Consider the following 22,900-nt stretch of genomic DNA (forward strand, 5'->3'; position numbering starts at 1 on the left):
GTGGGTAGAGGCCAGGAACCCTACTGAACATCCTACATTGCAGAAGAGAGCCTCACAACAAAGAATCATCTGCCCCAAACTGCCCGGGGTGCCATGGCTGAGAAACCCGTAGGTAGAAAAGAAGGTAGAGTGAGGCTATTCTAAAAAGATGTTAGTGAATTAAACACATTTAAGAATGTTTTGGAAATCCAGGGGACTTGCAGGGGGGATTCTTTCTCCACCCTGTGTCCGTGACAGAAGGGGCCCAGTTCTGTCTTAGCTGGTTTGCTCAGTGGTTAGACCCTTGGCTCTCAGACCGAAGGGTCATGGGTTTGATTACTGGTCAAGGGCACATACCTCGGTTGCAAGCTAGATCTCTGGCCTGGATCAGGGTGTGTTCGGGAGGCAACCAATTGATGCCTCTCTCTCCCCTTCCTCTCTCCCTTTCATTCTCTCTAAAAATCAATGGGAAAATATCGTTGGCTGAGGATTAAAAATAAAAAATAAAAAGAAGGGGTCCAGTTCTGTTCCTGGGAACTGGCTCTGCCATTTGGTGACGCAGAGGGACAGAGGGATATAGAGGGCCCATTTTGCCGTCCTCAGTTAATCCTTAAGGAAATACGATGATGGACTCGTCCTTGGGCTTTTGTCATTGTCAGACTTTTTTATACTAGTTCAGGCATTTGCTGTCAAGGCCTTTAGTTTTAAAGTCCATGTGCTATTTTTTTTTTCTCCTCTGGGAACCAGAAAGAGGGGTCGTGCTCCGTAACTCACTGCATGTCCCACTAGCCTTGGAGATGCTGCACAAAAGGGGGCAGGCTGTGCCTCAGGCCAGCACTATTTTTATTCAAGCTTCTCATGACAGCAGAGCATAGGGATTCTCAGAATTGCCACTTGCTCTGCTGTTGCCCACAGAGCCAGCTCCTGAGGGAATTCTTATCTCCAGGGACTTGGTAAGTCGAGAGTGAGGGGCTGGAGCCCAGGCTAGCAGAAGAGAGGTCCCCGCTTTCCCAGCAGAGCCCTGTTGAGACAGTGCAGGGCGATGGAAGGAGCACGGACCCGGAGCCACACTGCTGGGCTCCTTGCGTTCTGCTCTCCACTCGTGACCTGGGGCACGTTACCTCCGCTGCGCTGCAGCTGCCTCATCGTCTTGTGAGGATGGAATGAGTTACATACAGTAAAGTGCTAGCAAGGTCGAGCTACAAGTGAGTGCTGTCATAAACCAATCTGTAGTGACGGTAAACAGCCAGTGGTGGTTTGGGGATGGAGGCGAGTGGGAGGGCACAGGAAGCTTTTGGGGGTGATGGATGTGTTCATTATCTTGATTGTGGTGATGACATATGTGTATACATATATCAGAACTTATCAATCGGGTACTTTAAATATGTGCAGTTTATTGCACTCCAATTATACCTCAGTAAAGCTGTTTTATTATAAGTACTGTTACCTCATTCCAGTCAAAGTCCTGGACTTTAGAGTTGGTGAGCTCCCTGAAAAGGACTGTCGCTAATCTGTCACATTGGTTTAGTAATAGGGTCAGGTCTAGACCCAGAGCCTCTGACTCCTTATCTGATACCCTTATTTTTTTTACTTATTGTGTGTGAGTAAAACTCTGCCTTCCCAGGAGGCCTCGGGTTTGGCGTAAGCCTCGTGCGTGGGGGAGGCAGTGTGAGGTCCAGCCAGGGCTGCTGTGCTGTGTGGGCAGCCAGGTGCAGTGGGCAGCAGCAGGGAATCAGCAGGGCGCCTCAGGTGGGTGGTTGAGGGTTGAGTTGGGGGAACCCTGGGGAGAAGGAAGCATTTGAGTCCTGGCAGGGGCTGCCCCTCCCTTAGGGTCAGACTTTTCTGCTGTTTTGGCCCTGATGAGGAAGGAGGGGAAATGGGGTCTGAAAAGAGGAGGACCAGTGAAAGGCCAGAGGCAGCGATAGGGGTTTCTGTTCTTAAGCGCTGACAGCTACGCCTCCCTTAATGGGGGAAGAGCAAGTGGGGCTCATGGGCAAGGCTTTAGCATAAAAGGGAAGAAGGCCTCCTCCCCCGGGGTGGAGGCTGTGAATGGAGCGTGGGCAGGTTGGGTGTCGGGGTACTGGTTTGGATCCTCTGTCTTTGTGGGGCCGACAGCGCAGGGGAGTTGTTCATGGACCGAGACAGGGTTCAAGGAAAGCCTGGCTGCAAACTTGAGCAACTGTCACCACTCCGCTGGCCTCTGCTCCCTCTTGGTTGTTTTATTAAATGCCAAGCATACAGTGAGGATTAAACGGTATGAAATATATGTAATCGATGCTCATGAGATAATAGTGGTTAATATGCTGAAAAAACAAATATTCTTAAAAACAAAACAAAACACCACCTCTTGTGTTTCACGTATTCATCAAGTAACTTTGAATCACCTAGTAAGTGCCAGGCACTGTGCTGTGTGCTGGAGATGCCACAGCAAGCAGGACCGCTCCAGCCTTGTGGAGGGAACAGTCCCCTCCTGCCCTCTCTCAGGGTGACCATGTGCACAGAGGGGCAGTGCTGTGGGTGGGCAGGGGATTGTGCAGACAGTACCAAGCAACCTCTCCCATTTCCCCCAGACTGAACCGGCCTCTGACCCTCTCTGAGAAGCTTGTGTATGGACACCTGGATGACCCAGCCAACCAGGAGATCGAGCGGGGCAAGACGTACCTGCGGCTGCGGCCGGACCGCGTGGCCATGCAGGACGCCACGGCCCAGATGGCCATGCTGCAGTTCATCAGCAGTGGGCTGCCCAAGGTGGCGGTGCCGTCCACCATCCACTGCGACCATCTGATCGAGGCCCAGGTCGGGGGTGAGAAAGACCTTCGTCGGGCCAAGGTGAGCTGAAGGTGGTGTGGGGGGACAATGGTGTGACATGAGGTGAGAGGCAAAGCCCTCGAGGGAGAGAGAGAGGGAACTATCAATGATGAGAGAGAATCATTGATCAACTGCCTCCTGCACACCCCACACTGGGGTTGAGCCTGCAACTCAGGGATGTGCCCGGACTGGGAATCGATCCATGACCTCCTGGTTCATAGGTCAATGCTCAACCACTGAGCCATGCTGGCCGGGAATAGTCTTTTTTTTAAATTGTTTTTATACTTTTCTAATTCTTAAAATATCATTTACTCATTTTGAAGATATTAGAAAATACAGAGAAAACCTAAAAAACAAAATCATCCTTAATCTTACTACATTGATGGTATTTTTTTTTCTGGTCCTTTATCTGTTATACTAGAGGCCTGGCCCATGAAATTCATGCATGGGTACGGTCCCTAGTCCTGGCCTGCGATCAGGGCCATCTTCCCTCAGTTCCCGTTTGCCATTGGGCGATCAGAGCCTGCCAGCCCGGGGGAAGGACCCAGGGGTCAGACGTTCTGCCCACTTGCTGGCCCTGCCCCCACCGCCACCCACCCTGGTTCCCTGTTCGCCATTGGGCGATCGGAGCCTGAAGGCCGGGGGAAGGGACTGAGAGGTTGGCCGTTCCCACCCCCACCGCCGGTTGTCCTCTGTGTGGCACCACCCACCCCAGGTTCCCCGTTTGCCATCGGATGATCAGAGGCTGCCAGCCAGGGAAAGGGACTGAAAGATGGGGTGCCTCATAGTGATTGGTTGAGCAGTTGTTCTGGTCATTCTGCTGTTAGGGTCAATTTGCATATTACCCTTTTATTATATAGAATTAGAAAAATGATGCAGACATCAGGTTCTGATGAATGTTGGCAGCTGCTCTGGAGAGGGTAGTTTAAATTTCCTGTTCTCCCAGCATCACGTGTGCACCCACTCACACTCTTGTCTGACCCCGAAGATCCTATCAGGGAGGTAGGCCGATGGCTATAATGTAAATTTGAGGCAGCAAAGGCACCAAAGGCACCGTGTAGTCAAGTCCTACAGCCGCATGGGGGGAGGGGGATGGTTAGGGCCAGACCCAGATCCGGCTCCCCCTCTCTTACTGACTGGCCTCCTTTGGGGGCAGGGCTTTCTTCTTCTGTTTTGCTTAATGAGACGCAAGGGGCTGTGTGCCACACTGAATTCCCCACACCCTTCCTTAGGAACCAAATCCCTGCCCCTGCCCAGGCTCTGCTTGTGGTACCTTTGTGTGTGCTCAACATTTGGCAACAGCAGGTCTCTCCCAGATCTGGGCCTCCACCCTCTCCACCCCCTGCAGTGGAAGTGGGCGCCCCTCATGGGGGGCAGTTGGCAGGAGCTGAATGCTGGCAGGGCCTCCGCCCAGCCAGGCACAGAGCAGGGCATGCAATTGAAAGTGGTCCGGCTCCCAGGGTCAGCACAGCTCAGCGAGCCGCTCAGACCCATGGGAACGGCTCAGGGCAGCCTTCCCATTCAAGCCCTTTCTTCCCCCGCTGGCCTGCCCGTTTGTGCCCTGGCTGCCCAGCGGCTTTTTGTTCTCAGCTGAGAGAGCCCAGCCGGCAGCCCGTGGTTTCCGTGCTCGCAGCAGCAGTGACGGTGGCGTTGCAGGGGCTCCTGTGTGCCCGGAACTGGGCATGCCCAGGAACTGGGACCTTAATACCCCTCTGGGTGACTGACTGCCCACAGCAGGGCCACCACCCTCAGGGTCTGGCCTCCCCTTACTTTGTGAATTCGGAATCTGCGTTCTGGAGGCGAGAGTCACAGGATCAGAAGGTTTCCAAGCTCATTCCCCCATTTATGTAACAAATGTTTGTTGAACATTAATTCTGTGCCAGACACTGCTAGGGGCTAGGGGTACAGTGTGAACAAGGCAGACGGGCCCTGCCATCATGGGTCTTAGTCTGGTAGGGAGACAGAGCTAAACAGTCACACAAATAAATAGGAACTTGCCAGTTTGTATATGTTATGAAGGGAAAGCGCAGGACGCTGAGAATAAGAAAACTGTCAGATTTGTGGTTTGGAGGAGAAAGGGCACCTCTTTGAGGGTGTAACCTGGGCCGGAACCGACCTGAGCAGATAAGTTGATGTTAACTGGAGGAAGAACAGTCTAGAGAGAACAGTGTGTATAAAGGCCCCAAGGCAGGAAGCAACTCCATGCCTTTTTGGAATTGAAAGGGAATTGTGGGCCGGAGCTCTGTGTGTGAAAGGGTGGGATGGGGTGTTTGGGGGGCAGGTGGAGTCAGGGCCTTGAGGGCGATGGGCACCATCCCAGGAGTCATTGCAGAGCTTAAGGAGGGGAGGGATATGGTCAGATTTACATGGTTGGGGCGAGAGGCAAAGTGATCTGTCCAGGGTCACACAGGCAGCCTGAAGGGTCTAGACCAGTGGTTCTCAACCTTCTGGCCCTTTATATACAGTTCCTCATGTTGTGATCCAACCATAAAATTATTTTCGTTGCTACTTCATAACTGTAATGTTGCTGCTGTTATGAATCGTAATGTAAATATCTGATATGCAGGATGGTCTTAGGCGACGCCTGTGAAAGGATCGTTCGACCGCCAAAGGGGTCGCGACCCACAGGTTGAGAACCGCTGGTCTAAGCCAAGTTCAGGCCCCGACACTGATCGACCACTCGGGGCACCGCATTGCCTCTTCCCCACTTGCACAGACACCCGTGCATATGCACCCAGACACAACCGCCTGCCTCCCGCCCTTGGTACCAGTTTTATAAGTGACTAGTGTGTAAATGAAAAAGCCAGTATATTAATAATTGATCAGAAAGAGACCGCTCTGGGAACCCAAGTTCTTTGTTTGCCATTCTTTCACCTAGGAGAACCAGGTGGGCCCTCAGAAGGGTCATGGTTGGTCTGACGTTAGGTTACGGGGTTACGTGGTCTGAGGGTGTTTTATTGAGGGCCCAGGGGAGCTGACAGTGGGTCCCTCCTCTGCTGGGAGGATGGCTCTCCTGCCCAGAGGCTGGCAGGTCTCATTTCCTCGTGCTGCCTTTAGGACTCTGCAGTCCGAGGTGGTCCTACCCTCCTGTCAGTGGGGTCTCACCTGTCGGGGGCATGCCATGGCTTCCAGGCAAACCCCGGGCTCCCATCCGGTGCTGGGAAGCCTGCCTACCCCTGAGGAGGCTGCCTCCCATTACAGGCAGAATGGGTTTGGCCGCCCCACGGTTTTGCTGAAACCTCCATCTCAGGACGTAGTCCATTTGGCAGTCTTTCATTTGGGGCGCGTCAAACACATTACCAAGTACTGAGCACAGGCTGTGCCAGATGCTGGTCTAGTGTTCTGAGATACGGGAAGGTGCCCTTCGTTATTTCATATCAGACTGTAGTTCTCGGGCTCTGGGGTGAACAGGCCTGGTTTCAGACCCGGGCTTCTCCTTTTAACTCTGGGATCTCCAGAACACGGTTTCCCCTCTGAGCCTCTGCTTTGGCACCTGTAAACGGCATGAGGACGACACCTCTCGCTCCTGGGTGGGTGGTGAGGATATTTAGCGCGATGCCCTTTCCGTAGTTGGGCATTCGGTCAGGGTCAGCCCGGATTACAGATGAGGCCCCGGGGCTCAGGTGGAGAGTGCACCCAGTCCTGCGGCGGCCTGCCCTCCTGCTGGCCCTGGGGGGGACTGGGTGCCAGAGGGCCCTTGGAGGGGATGTAGCTCAGCTCCTTCTACACATGAGGAAACTGAGACCCCAGGCAGGGAAGGAACTTGTCCTGGACCTGCTCCCTGAGCAGGAATCGTAACACTGGGCTCTGTCTCTGCTCCCTTGCTTTCCTCCCAGGCCTGCCAGCCGAAACCCTGGGCCATCGTCCAAGCCCTTTGGGGCTATTTGTAGAAGGCCCCCGGGGGAGGGCCTGTCTCCACAGTGCCAGCATGTCAGGCCGTGGGGGAGGTCAGGTGGGAGGAGGGCGTGAGCAAGGGTCGGTCCAGACACAGACTGTTACTAATGCGCTGGGTATTGATTTGTTTCAACAGGACATAAACCAGGAAGTGTATAATTTCCTGGCAACTGCAGGTGCCAAGTATGGCGTGGGCTTCTGGCGGCCTGGCTCTGGAATCATTCACCAGGTAATGCAGGGCTTGGCCTGCCTTTTGTGGGGGGTGGCGGGCTGCCCTTAGGGAGCCAGAGGGCACCTCCAGGCCTGCGGGAGCAGGGGCTCAGGGCTCAGGAGGGAGGAGGGGAGATTGATGACGCCATCTCAGTCAGCCCCTAGGCTTCTCCTCTTCCATTCTTAAATTAATTTTCATTATGTCAAGTTACACATTCTCACTTTCCATGTAAGGAATTAAAATAGTCCCTTCTGACCACCTCAGTAAGCAGCATTTTACGTTTGGCATGTTTACGTTTGGCTGCCCTTCTTCTAAGCAGTATAGTTTTGTATTACTTTCTGTTTTGCTTTTTTTACACAAGTGTGACTCCTTGTTGCATGGACAGCTAACGCTGGCTGAGCACATGCCGTGGGCCAGGCAGAGACTTAGCACTTTCAGAGGGTCACTTCCTCAGTGCTCACCACCACCCTATGAGTAGGGGCTTCTATTAGCCACACCTACAGGTGAGGAAACTGAGGCACAGAGAAGCGAATCTACTTGCCCATATGTGTGTGGGGGAATCATGCCACCTGACCCGATGATGGAGCTGGATTTGCATCCAGGCGTCTGGCCCTGGTGCCAGTGCTCCCTGCTGCTGTGCAGCCTCCTGTCACCCTGGGCCCGCTTCCCCCTCAGGGCACACAGCTTCCTAGGAGTCTTTGGCCCTTCGTGGTATCGGTCGGATGAAGGTCCCATAGGCCATGGGGCCGTGTCGGCCAGCAGCTCTTCCAGGGCCTCTCCAGCCAGGAATTGTCTCTTGGTTGGCAGTTGTGACTCTGTAAGTGCAAGTGTTTGTGTTTGGGGAGGTAGGTGCTGAGCCTTTCAGCACATTACACTGTTCTGGTTTGTGGCTCTGCACTGATGGTGTGTCTGCCATACATGGGGTACCTGCCCCTGCACCTTTCCAAGGTGACCCGTCCCCACCTCCATCCCAGGCCTCACTTCCCAGGCCACCTTCAAGATGAGCTGAGTCAGGCTGTAATCCGACCTGTGGGACCCAGCACTGCCCCACTGAAACCAGAGCCACGGATCACTGCTCTGCCCTTTCAAACCATCGCCCTTGCCAGGAAGGGCTGCCTGGCAGCAGGTCACATGAGTCTGCAGGGGCCAGAAAGCCTCTCTCAGTGGCAGGGCCAGGGAATCAGGGGGACCCAGCTTTGGCCTTTTGTTGCTAAGGACACCCTAATCCAGGTGTCCCCCATTCTACCTCAATACAAATGCCCAGATTTTTTTGGTTTGGGGATGTGAGTAATAGCAGCTCACCCATGCCACTGGCCGCCAGCTAAGCATACACCCTGGTGTATTTGTTTGTTTGTTTCTTTCTTTTTTAAGCAGGAAGAAGCTGATGTACCTGCATTTCTTTTTTTTCTTTTTTTTGTGTGTAATATATTTTATTGATTTTTTTACAGAGAGGAAGGGAGAGTGATAGTGAGTTAGAAACATCGATGAGAGAGAAACATCGATCAGCTGCCTCCTGCACATCTCCCACTGGGGATATGCCTGCAACCCAGGTACATGCCCTTGACCAGAATCGAACCTGGGACCCTTCAGTCCGCAGGCTGATGCTCTATCCACTGAGCCAAACCGGTTAGGGCTGTATTTGTTTCTTTAAAAAGGAAATTCTCAGGGAATTCTTTACTGTTCTCTCCCCTTTGATGTCCTTTCGCCAGCAGTTTTAATCCACCATGTCCAAGTCAAACCTTAACTCCTTTCCCTCCCTTGAATGCCTTGGCAGATTCTTCCCTGCATCTCCCCTGCCAGGGCCTCCCCCGCCACCCACACACTCCCCATCCCCGTGCCCAGCATTGGCGCCCTCTGGTGGGACCCCTTCACAGTGACCCCAGTGTGTGCCAAGTGCTTTCCCCACGGACTTTATGCCCTGGGGGTGGGGACAGGGATGGTGGCTTATTTCTTCCTCTGGGCCCGCAGCCAGGTCAGTACAGAATAGGTCCTTAGTGTATGTGTGTTGTATGGACAGATGGTTGAATTTCCAGCTTTATGTTCTAGATGTTAGTTCAGCCTAAAATACACTTCTCCCACCGTCACCCCGACCCCCATTCACCCAGCCATATCCAGCTGACCACCAAGGTCACCGTCATAACTAGCGTCTTTGTGACACTTTCTGTAGTCCATGGGTCCGCATAGCCTCTCCCTTCTGGGCGTGGACCACACTGTGGCCTGCATCCTGTGGGCACACTGACTTCTCTGTGCTGGTCTTCACGGATCAGTCTTTGTACATGACTGAGGCAAGGAGGGCCAGGGAATGAAACAGTTAACCAGAGTTCTCGCCATCAGTTGTTTTTTGTGAGAGATTTCCTCTATGCTGGCCTGTCCTCCCGGCCTGCTGCCATCCTTGGGAAGGGGCCAGACCTTCCAACTCTGTTCCTAAGAGGAGGGCTCCCCGTACCTTGCTGTCTGCCAGGCAGGTGCCTGGCCGGAGCAGAGGCCCTGGGGTTTCTGTGATGTTGCAGGGAGCCTGCCCACCACTGGGTCGGTCCTGACAGTTCATAGAGCCTTTCATACCTCTGATCTCATTGGTCCTTCCCAACACCCATATGGGTCGGGGGAATAATTCCATCTGACAGATGAGCAACAGAAACTCAAAGGATCATGCTGCAAATAATAAGTTTAAAAATGTGCCAAAACCGGTTTGGCTCAGTGGATAGAGCGTCGGCCTGTGGACTGAGAGGTCCCGGGTTCGATTCCGGTCAATGGCATGTACCTGGGTTGCAGGCATATCCCCAGTAGGAGATGTGCAGGAGGCAGCTGATCGATGATTCTCTCTCATCGATGTTTCTAACTCTCTATCTCTCTCCCTTCCTCTCTGTGAAAAATCAATAAAATATATTTTTAAAAAAATGTATCTCCCAGGCACTATTACAGTTTAATGTACATAATCTCACTGAGCCATCAAGTGATGCATGAGGTAAGCACTGTTGTTTGCCTGTTTTTATTTATTTGTTTTTTTAAAAATATTTTTATTGATTTCAGAGAGGAAGGGAGAGGGAGAGAGATAGACACATCAATGATGAGAGAGAATCATTGATTGGCTGCCTCCTGCACGCCACCTACTGGGGATCAAGCTCGCAACCCGGGCATGTGCCCTTGACCGGAATTGAACTCGGGACCCTTCAGTCCACAGGCTGACGCTCTATCCACTGAGCCAAACCGGCTCGGGCTGCCTGGTTTTATAGATGAGGACACTGAGGTGCAGGGAAGCACTTACCAACTCAAGTCACACAGCCAGGACCTGTCGGAGCAATTCATGAGCCCAGGCCACCTGTCTCTCACTCTCTTCCGGGACCCACCGGAGGGACCCTTCCTGGAGGAGTGCCTGGGAAGGCTCTCTGGCCGTCTCAGCAGGGGGCAGTTTTACAGACCCCTTTTGGGCCCCACCTCCATTCTCTGCTGAAGGCTTTTTAAAAAGTATATATTTTTATTGATTTCAGAGAGGAAAGGAGGCGGGGAGAGAGATAAAAACATAAGTGATTAGAGAGAATCATTGACCAGTTGTCTCCTTCACACCCCCTACTAGGGATGGAGCCCGCAACCCGGGCATGTGTCCTGACCAGAAATTGAACTATGACCTTCTGGTCCATAGGTTGAGGCTCAACCACTGAGCCACACCAGCGGGGCTGAAGGCTTTTAAAGCTTAAGATCTTGGTTTCTTGAGATCTTTTTCAGATCATTCTGGAAAACTATGCATATCCTGGGGCTCTTCTGATTGGCACTGATTCCCATACCCCCAACGGCGGTGGCCTGGGGGCCATCTGCATTGGAGTCGGGGGTGCTGATGCCGTGGACGTCATGGCTGGGATTCCCTGGGAGCTGAAGTGCCCCAAGGTGAGGAGTCGGGAAGGGCTCGCTCCGGGTGGCTGCGAAGGGGTGGTTGCTGAGGATGAATGGGATATGTGGAACCCACAGAGGATGGGTGAGTAGGTCAGCCTCCCGCCTCTTTGGAAAGGAGGCAGGGAGAAATAAGCAGAAACGGGAAATCCAGGAGGTGGATTCCTGGTTGGCACATGGCACACAGGACCTGTAATTGCTGTCTTGCCCCGTCTATTCAGGTGATTGGTGTGAAGCTGACGGGCTCACTCTCCGGTTGGACCTCACCCAAAGATGTGATCTTAAAGGTGGCAGGAATCCTCACAGTGAAAGGTGGCACGGGCGCTATCGTGGAGTACCACGGACCTGGCGTGGAGTCCATCTCCTGCACTGGTGAGGACGGTACCGCGTGGAGTGGCCGCAGCCTGCGTTGGGGCTAATGGGACCTGTAGTGGAGCCGTAGGAGCCGTGAATGGCGTTCCACGGAGAATCCATCCAGTCAGTTTGGGGCCTTGGGGTGAACACTTACAGGCAGAGGGAGATGGTTAGTCCAGGTCCCTCATTAAACGGGAGGAGATGGAGGCCCCGCAGGAGGGCAGGGCACTTCCCTGTGGCCACACACAATTGGGGGCTGAGCCAACTTCTGCTCCGGCCATGGCACTGGGGCACCCTGGGTGATGCAGAGGATGACCCAGAGAGGACGCAGGTAGGGGGTGGGGGCACTGGGGAGCCAGAGCCAGGGCTTCACCTACTCTTACCCCTTCCCACACCTTCTCTTGGCTGGAGTTGGAGCCTCACTCATTTCCCTTGGATTAGGAGGAGCCGGGCCCTTCCTGCTCATCACTCCTGATGACCTGACCTCCATGCCTGGGCCTTCAGAAACCAGGGAGAGACTTGGACCAGCCTGAGGGATGGCCCAGTCCAGGTGCCCCTGGTGCCTGTCTCAGCGCCACGGAGCTCTGTCCAGCTGGCCCTGCTCCCGTCCCATGCTGGGGCTGGGGCCACTCTCACAGGCTGCCCTTCCTGCTATTGGCAGCTCAGTTAGGAAGTCAACAACAAACCCAGACCTATGTCCCAGTGGCCTTAGGAGGCCAGTATTTTGACAGCAGTCAGGACATCTGTAAGCCTTGCCAGTTACTCCTTTATTTATTTTTATTTTTTTATTGATTTCAGGGAGGAACGGAGAGGCAGGGAGAGAAAGATAGAAACATCAGTGATGAGAAAGAATCATTGATTGGCTGCCTCCTGCACTCCCCATCTGGGAATCGAGCCTGCAGCTGGGCATGACCCATGACTGGGAATCAAACCGTGACCTCCTAGTCCAGTGATGGCGAACCTTTTGAGCTCGGCGTGTCAGCATTTTGAAAAACCCTAACTTAACTCTGGTGCCGTGTCACATATAGAAATTTTTTGATGTTTGCAACCATAGTAAAACAAAGATTTATATTTTTGATATTTATTTTATACACTTAAATGCCATTTAACAAAGAAAAATCAACCAAAAAAATGAGTTCGCGTGTCATAGGTTCGCCGTCACTGTCCTAGTTCATAGGTCGACACTTAACCACTGAGCCGTACTGGCCAGGCAGCCTTGCCAGTTCTGTGTGGGACTGTGGTCCAACCAGTGGACATTGTTCCAGTCTTACTGCTGGAAAGCCGGGAGCCAGCAACATTTCCACATAGCACCATGGGGTGGCTAAAGGACGGCGGGCAGACCTAGACTTGAATGTTGCACTTGCCTTTGCTTTATGGCATGACCTGGGACCTCTCTGAGCCAGTTCCCTTACCTGCAAAGTAGACACCGTTGCAACTGGGCACTCGGGCCAGGTCAGCCTTCAGTACATTGGCTGCTACTCTGCTGAGCCCGACAGCCAGCCCAGAACTAGAACTCGGCCTGTAGGGGCTGAATCTCGTGTTCTCTTCAGTGGCTTCTCTGAGCCCCAGAACTGAGCTCTGGCCCCCATGGCCTCTCTTCATTGGCCCTGGGTTTAACCTGGGCCACTAGGTGGCTGTGTGAGCAAGGGAGGAAGGGCTGCCCACCCCCTGGTGTGAAGGTGGTGAGCACGCCCAGCAGGTGTGTGGGACCCACACGGGGGCTCTCTCTCCTCAGGCATGGCGACCATCTGCAACATGGGCGCAGAAATCGGGGCCACAACGTCGGTGTTCCCTTACAACCACAGGATGAAGACTTACCTGAACAAGACGGGCCGGGCAGGTGAGCCGGCAGGGGCAGGGTGGTGGGGGCAGAATAGCCATCAGCTCCACCTTTCCCTGTAGGACAGGCCTCCTAAACCCGGCGTCTCCAGACTGGCTTCGGGGGCGCTGAAGAGCCCCTCAAAGTGTTTGCAGTTATGTGTGTGCTCTTGGTTCGGAGTTGGGTGTCTAGTTCTCACCAGCTTCTCAAAGGGCCTCAGGTGCTCAGTGTTGAGTCCTCTTGGCCTGGCCCCTGGTGCCCGCTGCGAGAAGCTCGGAAATGGCACGGACCTGGTTATGTGTATAATTCCTGCCCTAACAAGGGGAGGAGGAAAAGCATTTGTAAACAAGAACCACTTTCCCAGCCTCCCTCACCGCTTCCCTGAGCTTCTAGTTTGGCATCTCCAGCCTCAGTAGGGCGGTGAGCGAGGGTGCTTGGTGGAGCCAGAGGCCAGGGCGCTGAGGGGAGAGCGAGTCTGTTCGCTTCTGAACTCTGAGCACACGGAGTCACACCTGGAAGGCCCTCCCCTCCTGTCCATTACCAAGTAACTTCTTCAAAACGCAGCACGTCTCATCTCCAGGCAGCCTTCCCTGGTCTCAGCCGGCTTCTCCTGTGCGCCCATGTTCCTGTGTCTGTCAGCGGATTGTCGCGCTGGCTCACTGACACTGGGCAAGCTCCTCGAGGCCAGGGACAGCGTCCTGTGCTGCTTGTTTTGTTTCTTTGTTTGCCATCAGTGCCCAGGGCCCAGTGTTGGGCAGGTGCAGGGTAATTGTGGCTTGGATGGCTGGGGGGGTGGGTGGATGGATGGATGGATGGATGAGGCCTCAAGGACTCATGACCAGTTTCTGTTTCACATACAGTACTTCAGCCTCCCTCCCTTGTTGATTTCAGAAATTGCCAAGCTAGCTGAGGAGTTCAAGGATCACCTGGTACCTGACCCTGGCTGCCAATATGACCAACTGATTGAAATTAACCTTAATGAGGTGAGGAAGGGAACTGGATCCAAGGAGTTTCTGAGGGTGGGGAGTTCAGGCTGCACTTGGGGTGCCCTGGGGAAGTCAGGGAGGGCCCTGGCTTTCACACTAGCAGGGCTCCTGGGCTCTAGCTCCCCAGTGCACCTGTCAGCTGCTGACTGAATCAGGCTCCAGTGCATCGGGAGGGGCTGCAGGAGGGCTGTATGGCCAAGGGGCGCGCAGAGGGGGCTGTGGCTGATTTGGAAACTGGTTCAGTTTGCCACACCTTAGCTCTAGCAAAAGCCAAGAGTATGTCCCGGAGTTCGCTTTGTTTTCAGAGGTCAGGCCCGAGATTCCCAGGCTTAAGCAGTTTGGGGCCCTGAGACCTGCAGACCAGGCCAGAGGACAGGCAGCCATGGGAGTAGTTGGCCTCCCAGGCTCTCTGTGGGGACTTGGTGAGCAGGGGCCAGACAGCCTCTGAGGAAGACAGGCTGTCCACCCTCCAAGATGTGTTCTCTCCCTCTTTCTGCTTCTCATGCCGTTTTTCTTCAGCTGAAGCCACTCATCAATGGGCCCTTCACCCCTGACCTGGCTCACTCTGTGGCAGAAGTGGGCGCTGTGGCCGAGAAGGAAGGCTGGCCTGTGGACATCAGAGTAGGTGAGCTGCTGCCCCTCCGCCGGGAGCCGGCCTCAGGGCCAGTGGGTCTGCGGGGCTGTGGGCAGTCACCTGTGCTCACCACGGTGCTTCCTAAATGTACCAGGCACTTTCTGAAATTGTTTGGAGTTTTTTTATGGCTTTTTAAAGAAATTACTTTTTCTTGGTATAAAAGAAATATGCTCATTGTAAAACACCCCTCATCTCAGCCTCCAACTAGAAACCGGCTCTAGGAGCTCTTTGAGATGTGTGCTGTTTCTGTGCACACGCACATGTTCGTGTGTGTCCTTCTGTACAAACATGTCACCATATTACCCAGGGTGCCTGGTTTTACTTTCTGTAAATGGACACACTGGCATGTCGTCATCACTAGCACCTGCCGTTGTCACAATAAGTGTGGCTGTGAAGAGCATGGGCCCGGAGCCAGGTGGCCTGTGTGTGAATCTGGGTGATCACAGGCAAGTCCCCTCACTCCCCACGCCCTGGTTCTCTGTCTGTAAAATGGGGTGGTCATCGTACTTACTCATCGAAGTTCTTGGGAGGAATGACAAGTTAACACATGAAAAGAGCTCTCTGCAGTGTGTGGCATAAAGCGCTGGATAATGTGGTCTACCTTACTAGTGGAAGCAAATAAAACATTTGGTTGTTTAATAATTAGAAAAAAAATAGTTGAATTGGTAAGAGAGATTAGACTGTCTTGATACCTATAGATAGTATGTCATCCTGACTTTTGTAATAACTGTGATAATAGACTTTTTAAAAAGAACTCTTTCCTCCTGATTATAAACCAATTTTTAAAAACCAGAGAATTCCAGAAAGTCTAAAGGAAGAGAATGAGCATCTCCTGTCACCCTCACCCAGCAGTGGCCCGTTTCAGTGGAGCCCCCTGGTGTGCACACACCTGCAGAGTACATCATCGTAAGAGCAGGGGCGTGCTCAGTGGTCACACTGACTTCCCTTAAATGGCTGGGTCATGAGTAGCGGATTCATTCAGGACAGTCAGGTTGCTTCCAGCTGGTGTCTGTTAAGAACAGCCCCTGGCCCAGCACAGTTGGTGAACACTTGACCAGGTCTGGGTAGTTGAAGTCAGTGGAGACCTCTGGTCACTGTCTCCTCCTGACTCCTGGCCCCACCACCCACAATGGACCAGGTCTGATCGGCAGCTGCACCAACTCCAGCTACGAGGACATGGGACGGTCAGCAGCTGTGGCCAAGCAGGCGCTGGCTCACGGACTCAAGTGCAAGTCCCAGTTCACCATCACACCGGGCTCTGAGCAGATCCGCGCCACCATTGAGCGGGACGGCTATGTGAGTGCCCACGTGCCCCTACCCCTGGCTCCCACCGCTGAGGAATGTGGCTTCAGGAGGGACAAGCCACAGTGTTGTCGGCCAGGGCAGCTGCCCCAGGGTTCCAGACAGCGCTTCCTCCCTCAAGCAGCTGAGCCACCTTTCCCTGCCCGATCACGCCTGTCCTCTCTCCCCACAGGCACAGGTCCTGAGGGATGTGGGCGGCATTGTCCTGGCCAACGCCTGTGGCCCCTGCATCGGCCAGTGGGACAGGTGAGAGGCACGTCTTTGGTTGGGTAGGCCCTTGTGTCCTGGGGTTTGGAGCCCCAGAGGTTGAGGGGAGATGTCATTGGGAAGGAGACGAGACTCTAGCTTCAGGCAGGACTGGAAGTTGGGCTGGAAGTACAGAGGAAGAGCCCGGCAGTGGGACTGGGTGGCCACCTGACTGAAGCCGAGGAGGCCTCATCCTCATGGACACAGCGGGGCCCCCACAGAGCCATTTGAGGGGGAAGTGTCCAGGTTGGCAGAGTCAGGCCTTGGTCTGGCTCTGCCTTTGTCTTTCCTCTGGTCTCAAGTGAACCTGTGAGCCCCAAGGTTCCCTCTTGCTCTGTCTGTGGGAGTCCTACAGTGGAGGCTCGTTTCAGGGTCTTCTATTACCCCTTCTCAAGAGGTAGGCAGACTGGGCCAGGTGACAAGGCCAGACGCCCCTAACCCTGTCCTCTGACCTGGCAGAAAGGACATCAAGAAGGGGGAGAAGAACACCATCGTCACCTCCTACAACAGGAACTTCACAGGCCGCAATGACGCAAACCCCGAGACCCACGCCTTCGTCACATCCCCAGAGGTGAGATGACCTGGCCAGGCCCTTGCCTGGGATTGCTCTGGGGCCCTGCCCCCAGCCAGTCAGGGAGGAAGAGGGACATGGGGCTTGGGGCAAGGGCATCTGACCCACGGGCCTGCTCCAGGAGGGTTGGCAGTGAAGGGCAAGTGGTTATGGGAGCAGAAACCAAGGTCACAGGCCTTGCCAGCACCAAGTATCGTGCTCCCTTGATGCCCCCACTTGGCCCCCTCCCGTCCCAGGAGTCAGAGGTGCTTGTTCAGTACAGTTGTGATCACGAACAGGAGCTTTGGAATTAACACTGGGACAAACGCCTCTACCCAGCGTTCGGCTTGGCGGGGCCACTTTCTGTGCCCTGGGAGCCTGTCAGGATTCATGAGCAGCACGGAAAGCAGGGGCGCTGTCAGCTGGACAAGGCCTCCTTAGGATGCACATGGCATGAGCCTCGTGCTCCAGGCACTTGGTGGGGGTTCAGCCTCCGCCGTTGTTGGCACACAGCCCCCTGCACACCCCCCACTGGGGATGTGCCCGCAACCAAGGCACACGCCCCCGACCGGAATCAAACCCCCGGGACCCCCCAGTCCACAGGCCAACGCTCTATCCACTGGGCCAAACCGGCCAGGGCCTTTTTCTTTTTTTAAAATATATTTTTATTTCAGAGAGGAAGGGAGAGATAGAAACAATGATGAGAAAGAATCACTGATTGGCTGCCTCCTGCATGCCCCACACTGGGGATTGAGCCTGCAACCCCCAGGCATGTGCCCTGACCAGGAATTGAACAGTGACCTCCTGGTTCATAGGTTGACGCTCAACCACTGAGTCATGCTGGCTGGTTCGACTTTTTAAAATAAGTATTTGAGAAATACTTTGTTGGGGTTTTTTTTTTTGCTAAAAATGAGTAACAAGGTGACCTTCCATGTTTCCAGTGTGCTACCTACTTAGGGACATTTCTAAATACACACACACACACACACACACTCTAGAGGCCAGTGCACAAAATTTGTGCACTCGGGGAGACCCTCAGTCCGTCCTGCACCCTCTGGCAGTCCGGGAGCCGTTGGACATCCTTAGCGCTGCTGTGGAGGTGGGAGAGGCTCCTGCCACTGCTGCTGCAGTGCTCGCCAGCCATGAGCCCAGCTTCTGGTGCTGCATTTCCCCTGTGGGAGTGCACTGACCACCAGGGGGCAGCTCCTGCATTGAGCGTCTGCTCCCTGGTGGTCAGTGCGCATCATAGTGACCAGTCATTCCACCGTTCGGTCGATTTGCATGTTAGCCTTTTATTATATAGGGTTTTTAAAAATATATTTTTGTTGATTCCAGAGAGAAAGGGAGATAAAAACATCAATGATGAGAGTCATTGATTGGCTGCTTCCTACATGCCCACAATCTGGGCATGTGCCCTTCACTGGAATCGACCCCAGGAGCCTTTAGTCCACAGGCTGACACTCTATCCACTGGGCCAAACTGGCTAGGGCTCCACTGAGGGACATTTTTATCACAGCAGGGCCTCTCCCTGTCCAGGGTGGCACACCTGGGAGAGGAGAGTATACCCAGCAGTGCTGGCCCTGCCCTGAGGAGGACGCTGAGGTCCAGACCCCAGTGGGGAATGGTCAAGGCCAGCCTGCCCTGGGTTCAAGGCCTCTGCAGACCCGATGGCTGGTGGTCCCAGAGCTATTCCTGCAGCTCTGGCCCCTGCAGAGACATGGAAATTTCCTGGGCTGTGCTCCGTTTTGATTTGGCTTTGGCTGGAGATGGGGGACCGGAGTGGCGTTCAGTGTTAACCGACAAACTGACCGCCTCCATTTCAGATTGTCACAGCCCTGGCCATTGCTGGCACCCTCAAGTTCAACCCAGAGACTGACTTCCTGACGGGCAAGGATGGCAAGAAGTTCAAGCTGGAGGCCCCGAATGCAGACGAGCTTCCCCACACGGTGAGCGGGCACTGGGCCCTGGGCAGGCATGGTGGCCCCGTTCGTGACAGTAAAGCACTATGTTCGTTGGGAGGGAAGGGCTTCAGCACAGGGAGCTTGCTCCTGTGAGAGGGGCCTGAGGATTCAACACCCCCGTCCCTGTCGCCCCACAGAATTTCGACCCTGGGCAGGACACCTACCAGCACCCTCCCAAGGACGGCAGTGGGCAGCGGGTGGACGTGAGCCCCACCAGCCAGCGTCTGCAGCTCCTGGAGCCTTTTGAAAAATGGGATGGCAAAGACCTGGAGGACCTTCAAATCCTGATCAAGGTCAGCAACGTGGGAACGAGGAGAACAGCCCCAGCCTGCCAGGCACCCTTTCCTGACCGGCAGGACGGCCACGAAACCACGTGTGCTCCCCTGGGCCTGGGGAGGAGAAGGGCAAGGTTAAGGTGAGGGCGGGAAGGGAGGTTTGGCTGCAGAGGAGCAAGGGCATCTGCAGCCCAGTGTCCCCTTAACTGCCCTGTGCCGGGCAGAGCTGGATCTGGGCAGCCGCTGGGGCTCCTGCCATCTGGCTGCTGCTGGGAGGGCCGCCTCCAGTGGGTGGGCAGTGAACGCCCCACAGGGAGGGCAAGAAAGGCACGTGTGACCCAGCTCAGCGGGTCTCCACCCCTCAGTGGAGCCGTCGATTGCTCTGTCCCCAAAACTGGGCACTGGTGGTGTGGCCTGCGTTCGGGAGCTGAGCAGACACCAGCCTTGAGGCCTCGCACCAGGGTAGATACGCATGATGCTGTTTACTAGGGAGTCTCCAGACAGCGGCACGGGTAGCAGTGAGCCTGGGCTTCTTTCTCCTCCTGGGGCCTCGGCCTGAAGGCATGGCGAGCAGACCTACCTGGCGGCCCTGACTCGCCTCTGCCCCCTTTGAGTGTCCGTTCCGGGAGATCTCACTCCCAAGGCCTTTGAGGGGTGGCTGACAGCCTTGCCTGAGCCCGTTTGCCCACAGGTGACAATGCCAGGGCTGCAACCACACATCCTGCACCTCTTCGCTGTCACTGGGTCTGCTGCCTGCCTCTAGAGGGCTCCCCTAACCCGCCAGCCAAGGGCCATGCACCAACCTCTGTCCTCTCTGCCCACCCACCCAAGGTCAAAGGGAAGTGTACCACTGACCACATCTCCGCTGCCGGCCCCTGGCTCAAGTTCCGTGGGCACCTGGACAACATCTCCAACAACTTGCTCATTGGTGCCATCAACATTGAAAATGGCAAGGCCAACTCTGTGCGCAATGCCGTCACCCAGGAGTTTGGTCCTGTCCCTGACACTGCCCGCTACTATAAGGTCAGTCAGTCAGTGGGCACAGGGGAGCAGGGTCCCTGGCACCTCCTGATGGCTGGGTGGGGCAGAGTGGGTGGTCCAGGGGAGGGGTGTTCTCCATCCAGGAGCCCACACCAGTAGCTTTGCAGTTGAACGATGTCCAGTGCCATGGAGGCAGCTCCACGTATGTCACCTCCACTGAACGCCCACTGCTCTGGGCTCTGCTCCCACACTGGCCTCCACCCAGCCTGCCTCTGTGCTGCGCACCTTGGTGGGGTGCGCCTCCCCTTGCCCACTGTGGTCAGGGCCTGCCTCACCTCCGACTTACCTGTCCTTGGGGAGCAGGTGAGGAGGGGCCTCTCCAGTCCCATGACCTGTGAACTTCAGGAAGCCCAGAGGCAGGGTGGGCAGGGGCCAGGTCCTCCTCTTCCTCATACCTCACTCCTCCCTCCTGACAGAAACATGGCATCCAGTGGGTGGTGATTGGAGACGAGAACTATGGCGAGGGCTCAAGCCGGGAGCATGCGGCGCTGGAGCCTCGCCACCTCGGGGGTCGGGCCATCATCACCAAGAGCTTCGCCAGGATCCACGGTGAGCTGGAGCCAGGCCCAGCGTTGGGTCTGGAGCCATGTGCCTGGTTTCTAGGCTGTGCCCATGGCTCCTGGTTTCCACACCCGCCAGCCTCTGCCCCTTCAGATTCATGTTGAGTCTGACACCCACAACTTCCAGTCTCTGGCAAGCACTGATCTTGCTTCCAGACTTATGGACCTAAACAGTTGAAATCCAGGCCACATGGCCAGCAGGGTTTCTGCTGGTGAATGTCCACCAGGAAGGCTTACAGAGACACAGCACCAGCGCTCACTGTAGGACCCTAGCGAGAGGCAGCGCATCGCTGGGAGTGCAGCCGACCTGGGCCTTGTAGTCACTGTCCCAGGTCTGTCCCCAGGTGGCAGGGCTAGGGAGTCTCCCAGAGCCCTGACTGCACTTAGGAAAAGCAGCTCTCTGGCTGGGGAGGTTCCTGCAGAGAAGGGGGACAGGCCCTGCCCATGTGGACTGAACATGCTTTCTGCCTTCCAGAAACCAACCTGAAGAAGCAGGGCCTGCTGCCCCTCACCTTCGCTGACCCAGCCGACTACAACAAGATTCACCCCGTGGACAAGCTGACCATCCAGGGCCTGAAGGACTTTGCCCCTGGCAAGGTCAGGGGGCCAGGGAAAGGGGACAGGCTGGCCATCCCATCTCTCCAAGGGCCCTCCTGAGGGGGGCCTGCAGGGGGCAGCCACCTTGCTTCCCTTCCTACACCTGGCCCCACCTGCACCTCTTCCCATGAGCCTTTGTTGCAGCTGGAAGGGCCCTTAAATTCTCCAGGCAACCCCCAGAGAGCAGGAGTTGTATTATTCAGGTCTTACCACTGCCTCGGCCCAGACCTGGCCTAGGACGTGGTTCACTTGCTGGCACCCAAGGCCCCAGGCGGTGCCCTGCCCCTCCAGCAGAACCCAGGGCCATGTGCCTAAGGGCCACTCCACCCACACCCACCTCCTCTCTTGCAGCCCCTGACATGCATCATCAAGCACCCCAACGGCTCCCAGGAGACCATCCTCCTGAACCACACCTTCAACGAGGGCCAGATCGAGTGGTTCCGTGCAGGCAGTGCCCTCAACAGGATGAAGGAGCTGCAGCAGTAGGTCCCGCCCCACCTCAGACTCCGCTCGCGTCACCGTGGAGTGCTGCATGTCACCAGAAGCAGATCTGACCCGACCCACTTGGGCTTCCTGCACGGAGAAGGCATGGCCAGGCCTCCTGCCCGCCTCCCTCAGCCCACGGACGGCCCATGGTTGGAGGGTTGTTAACCTGCCTTCCCGTTTTCCGTTTGGTTCAGATCTTGAGCACCTCCATGCAGCTGTATTTATTTTTGATGACAAGACTCCTATGTAAAGTTTTTCTCCTGTCTGATCATTTCACTGGTGGCTGAAGGATTTTAAAGAACCTTTTGATCTTGCAAGGAAAATAAGAACCCACATTCAGTGACTGTTCCTGTGTGCGTGGTGGTGTCTGTGCTGTTATCAACTCCAGGGTTTGGGGGGCTCTTTTCACCAAGGTTGGTGGAGGCCCTCAGTAATCAGCCACAGCTGGACCGCTCACGGCAGTGAAGCAGACGCGAGCCAGCAGACTCCCCCTTCTCCCTCCTTCCCAGGTGGGCCTCCCAGGGAAAGCCCTTCCCCTCCGATGCAGCTAAAACCAGGGCCCTGGCGGCACCTGCCAGACTCCGGTACCACTGCCTCCCCTTCCGCTGGGCCTTCAGTCCTCCAGACACAAGTGGACACAGGCCACCCTGTCCCAGGTCACAGCTGGTCCAGGCGCACTCCTGGCCCTCGGCAGGAGGCAGTGGCAGGCACCTATTCCACAGCTGCTCCTCCCCCTGGAGCCACACCCACTGGCACTACCCACACCTCTGGTGCCATTTGTGGCCAAAAGGGCAAGGGCAGGGGCCCCTTCACCTAGATTTACTGCAACACCAGTGTCCTGGTCCCAGAAGTAGGTGAACGTGGCAGAGCCGTTCTGAATAAACAATGGTACCTGCCTTCATGCCAGGATCTGGGGCCACAGCAGACCCACAGGGTGTTCCTGTGGTGGCCATGGTCTGAGAGTGACAGCTGTCCCCGAGCTTCCTGCTACACGGATGGGAGACAGGGCCATGACACAGCTGGTCACCAGTCCTCACCTGGAGCCAGCAAAGCCCATGGCCTCCACCTGCCACATTAGTGGGAAGGAAGGTGCTTGTCCCTTAATCCTCACTCTTCTCAGCAACTGATGGCTCCACGGCCCCGGGCAGCTACCCCAGGCCAGCCTCTCGCTCCCTGTGTGACCTCAGGGAGCCACCAAGCTCAACCGGCCCAACGCCTGGCCTGCGGCAGCCTGGATCTCAGCCCCCAATCCTGCCATGTGTGGGGGGCCGTCTCCACAAGTGATTTGAAAAGGGAGGACATACTGTCCCAA

The 22,900-nt window shown here is 55.3% G+C and overlaps 1 protein-coding gene across 1 annotated transcript in view; it reads left to right on the forward strand.

The window, feature by feature from the left end:
- Positions 1 to 21,932, forward strand: part of ACO2 (aconitase 2) — a 41,952-nt gene extending 20,020 nt beyond the window's left edge. Inside the window, exons 3-18 of the mRNA XM_081083443.1 lie at positions 2,550 to 2,808; positions 6,818 to 6,910; positions 10,616 to 10,774; positions 10,999 to 11,149; positions 12,867 to 12,971; positions 13,842 to 13,933; positions 14,456 to 14,561; positions 15,709 to 15,866; positions 16,045 to 16,118; positions 16,578 to 16,689; positions 18,492 to 18,614; positions 18,767 to 18,922; positions 19,736 to 19,927; positions 20,362 to 20,494; positions 20,981 to 21,102; positions 21,454 to 21,932. Coding sequence (XP_080939569.1) covers positions 2,550 to 2,808; positions 6,818 to 6,910; positions 10,616 to 10,774; positions 10,999 to 11,149; positions 12,867 to 12,971; positions 13,842 to 13,933; positions 14,456 to 14,561; positions 15,709 to 15,866; positions 16,045 to 16,118; positions 16,578 to 16,689; positions 18,492 to 18,614; positions 18,767 to 18,922; positions 19,736 to 19,927; positions 20,362 to 20,494; positions 20,981 to 21,102; positions 21,454 to 21,588 — 2,170 coding nt within the window. The 3' untranslated portion in view covers positions 21,589 to 21,932. The remainder of the gene's footprint in view (positions 1 to 2,549; positions 2,809 to 6,817; positions 6,911 to 10,615; positions 10,775 to 10,998; positions 11,150 to 12,866; positions 12,972 to 13,841; positions 13,934 to 14,455; positions 14,562 to 15,708; positions 15,867 to 16,044; positions 16,119 to 16,577; positions 16,690 to 18,491; positions 18,615 to 18,766; positions 18,923 to 19,735; positions 19,928 to 20,361; positions 20,495 to 20,980; positions 21,103 to 21,453) is intronic.
- The last annotated feature ends 968 nt before the right edge of the window (positions 21,933 to 22,900 follow it).

This window comes from Myotis nattereri, assembly GCF_964212035.1.
Source record: "Myotis nattereri genome assembly, chromosome: 2".
In the NCBI taxonomy this organism is placed as follows: Eukaryota; Metazoa; Chordata; class Mammalia; order Chiroptera; family Vespertilionidae; genus Myotis; species Myotis nattereri.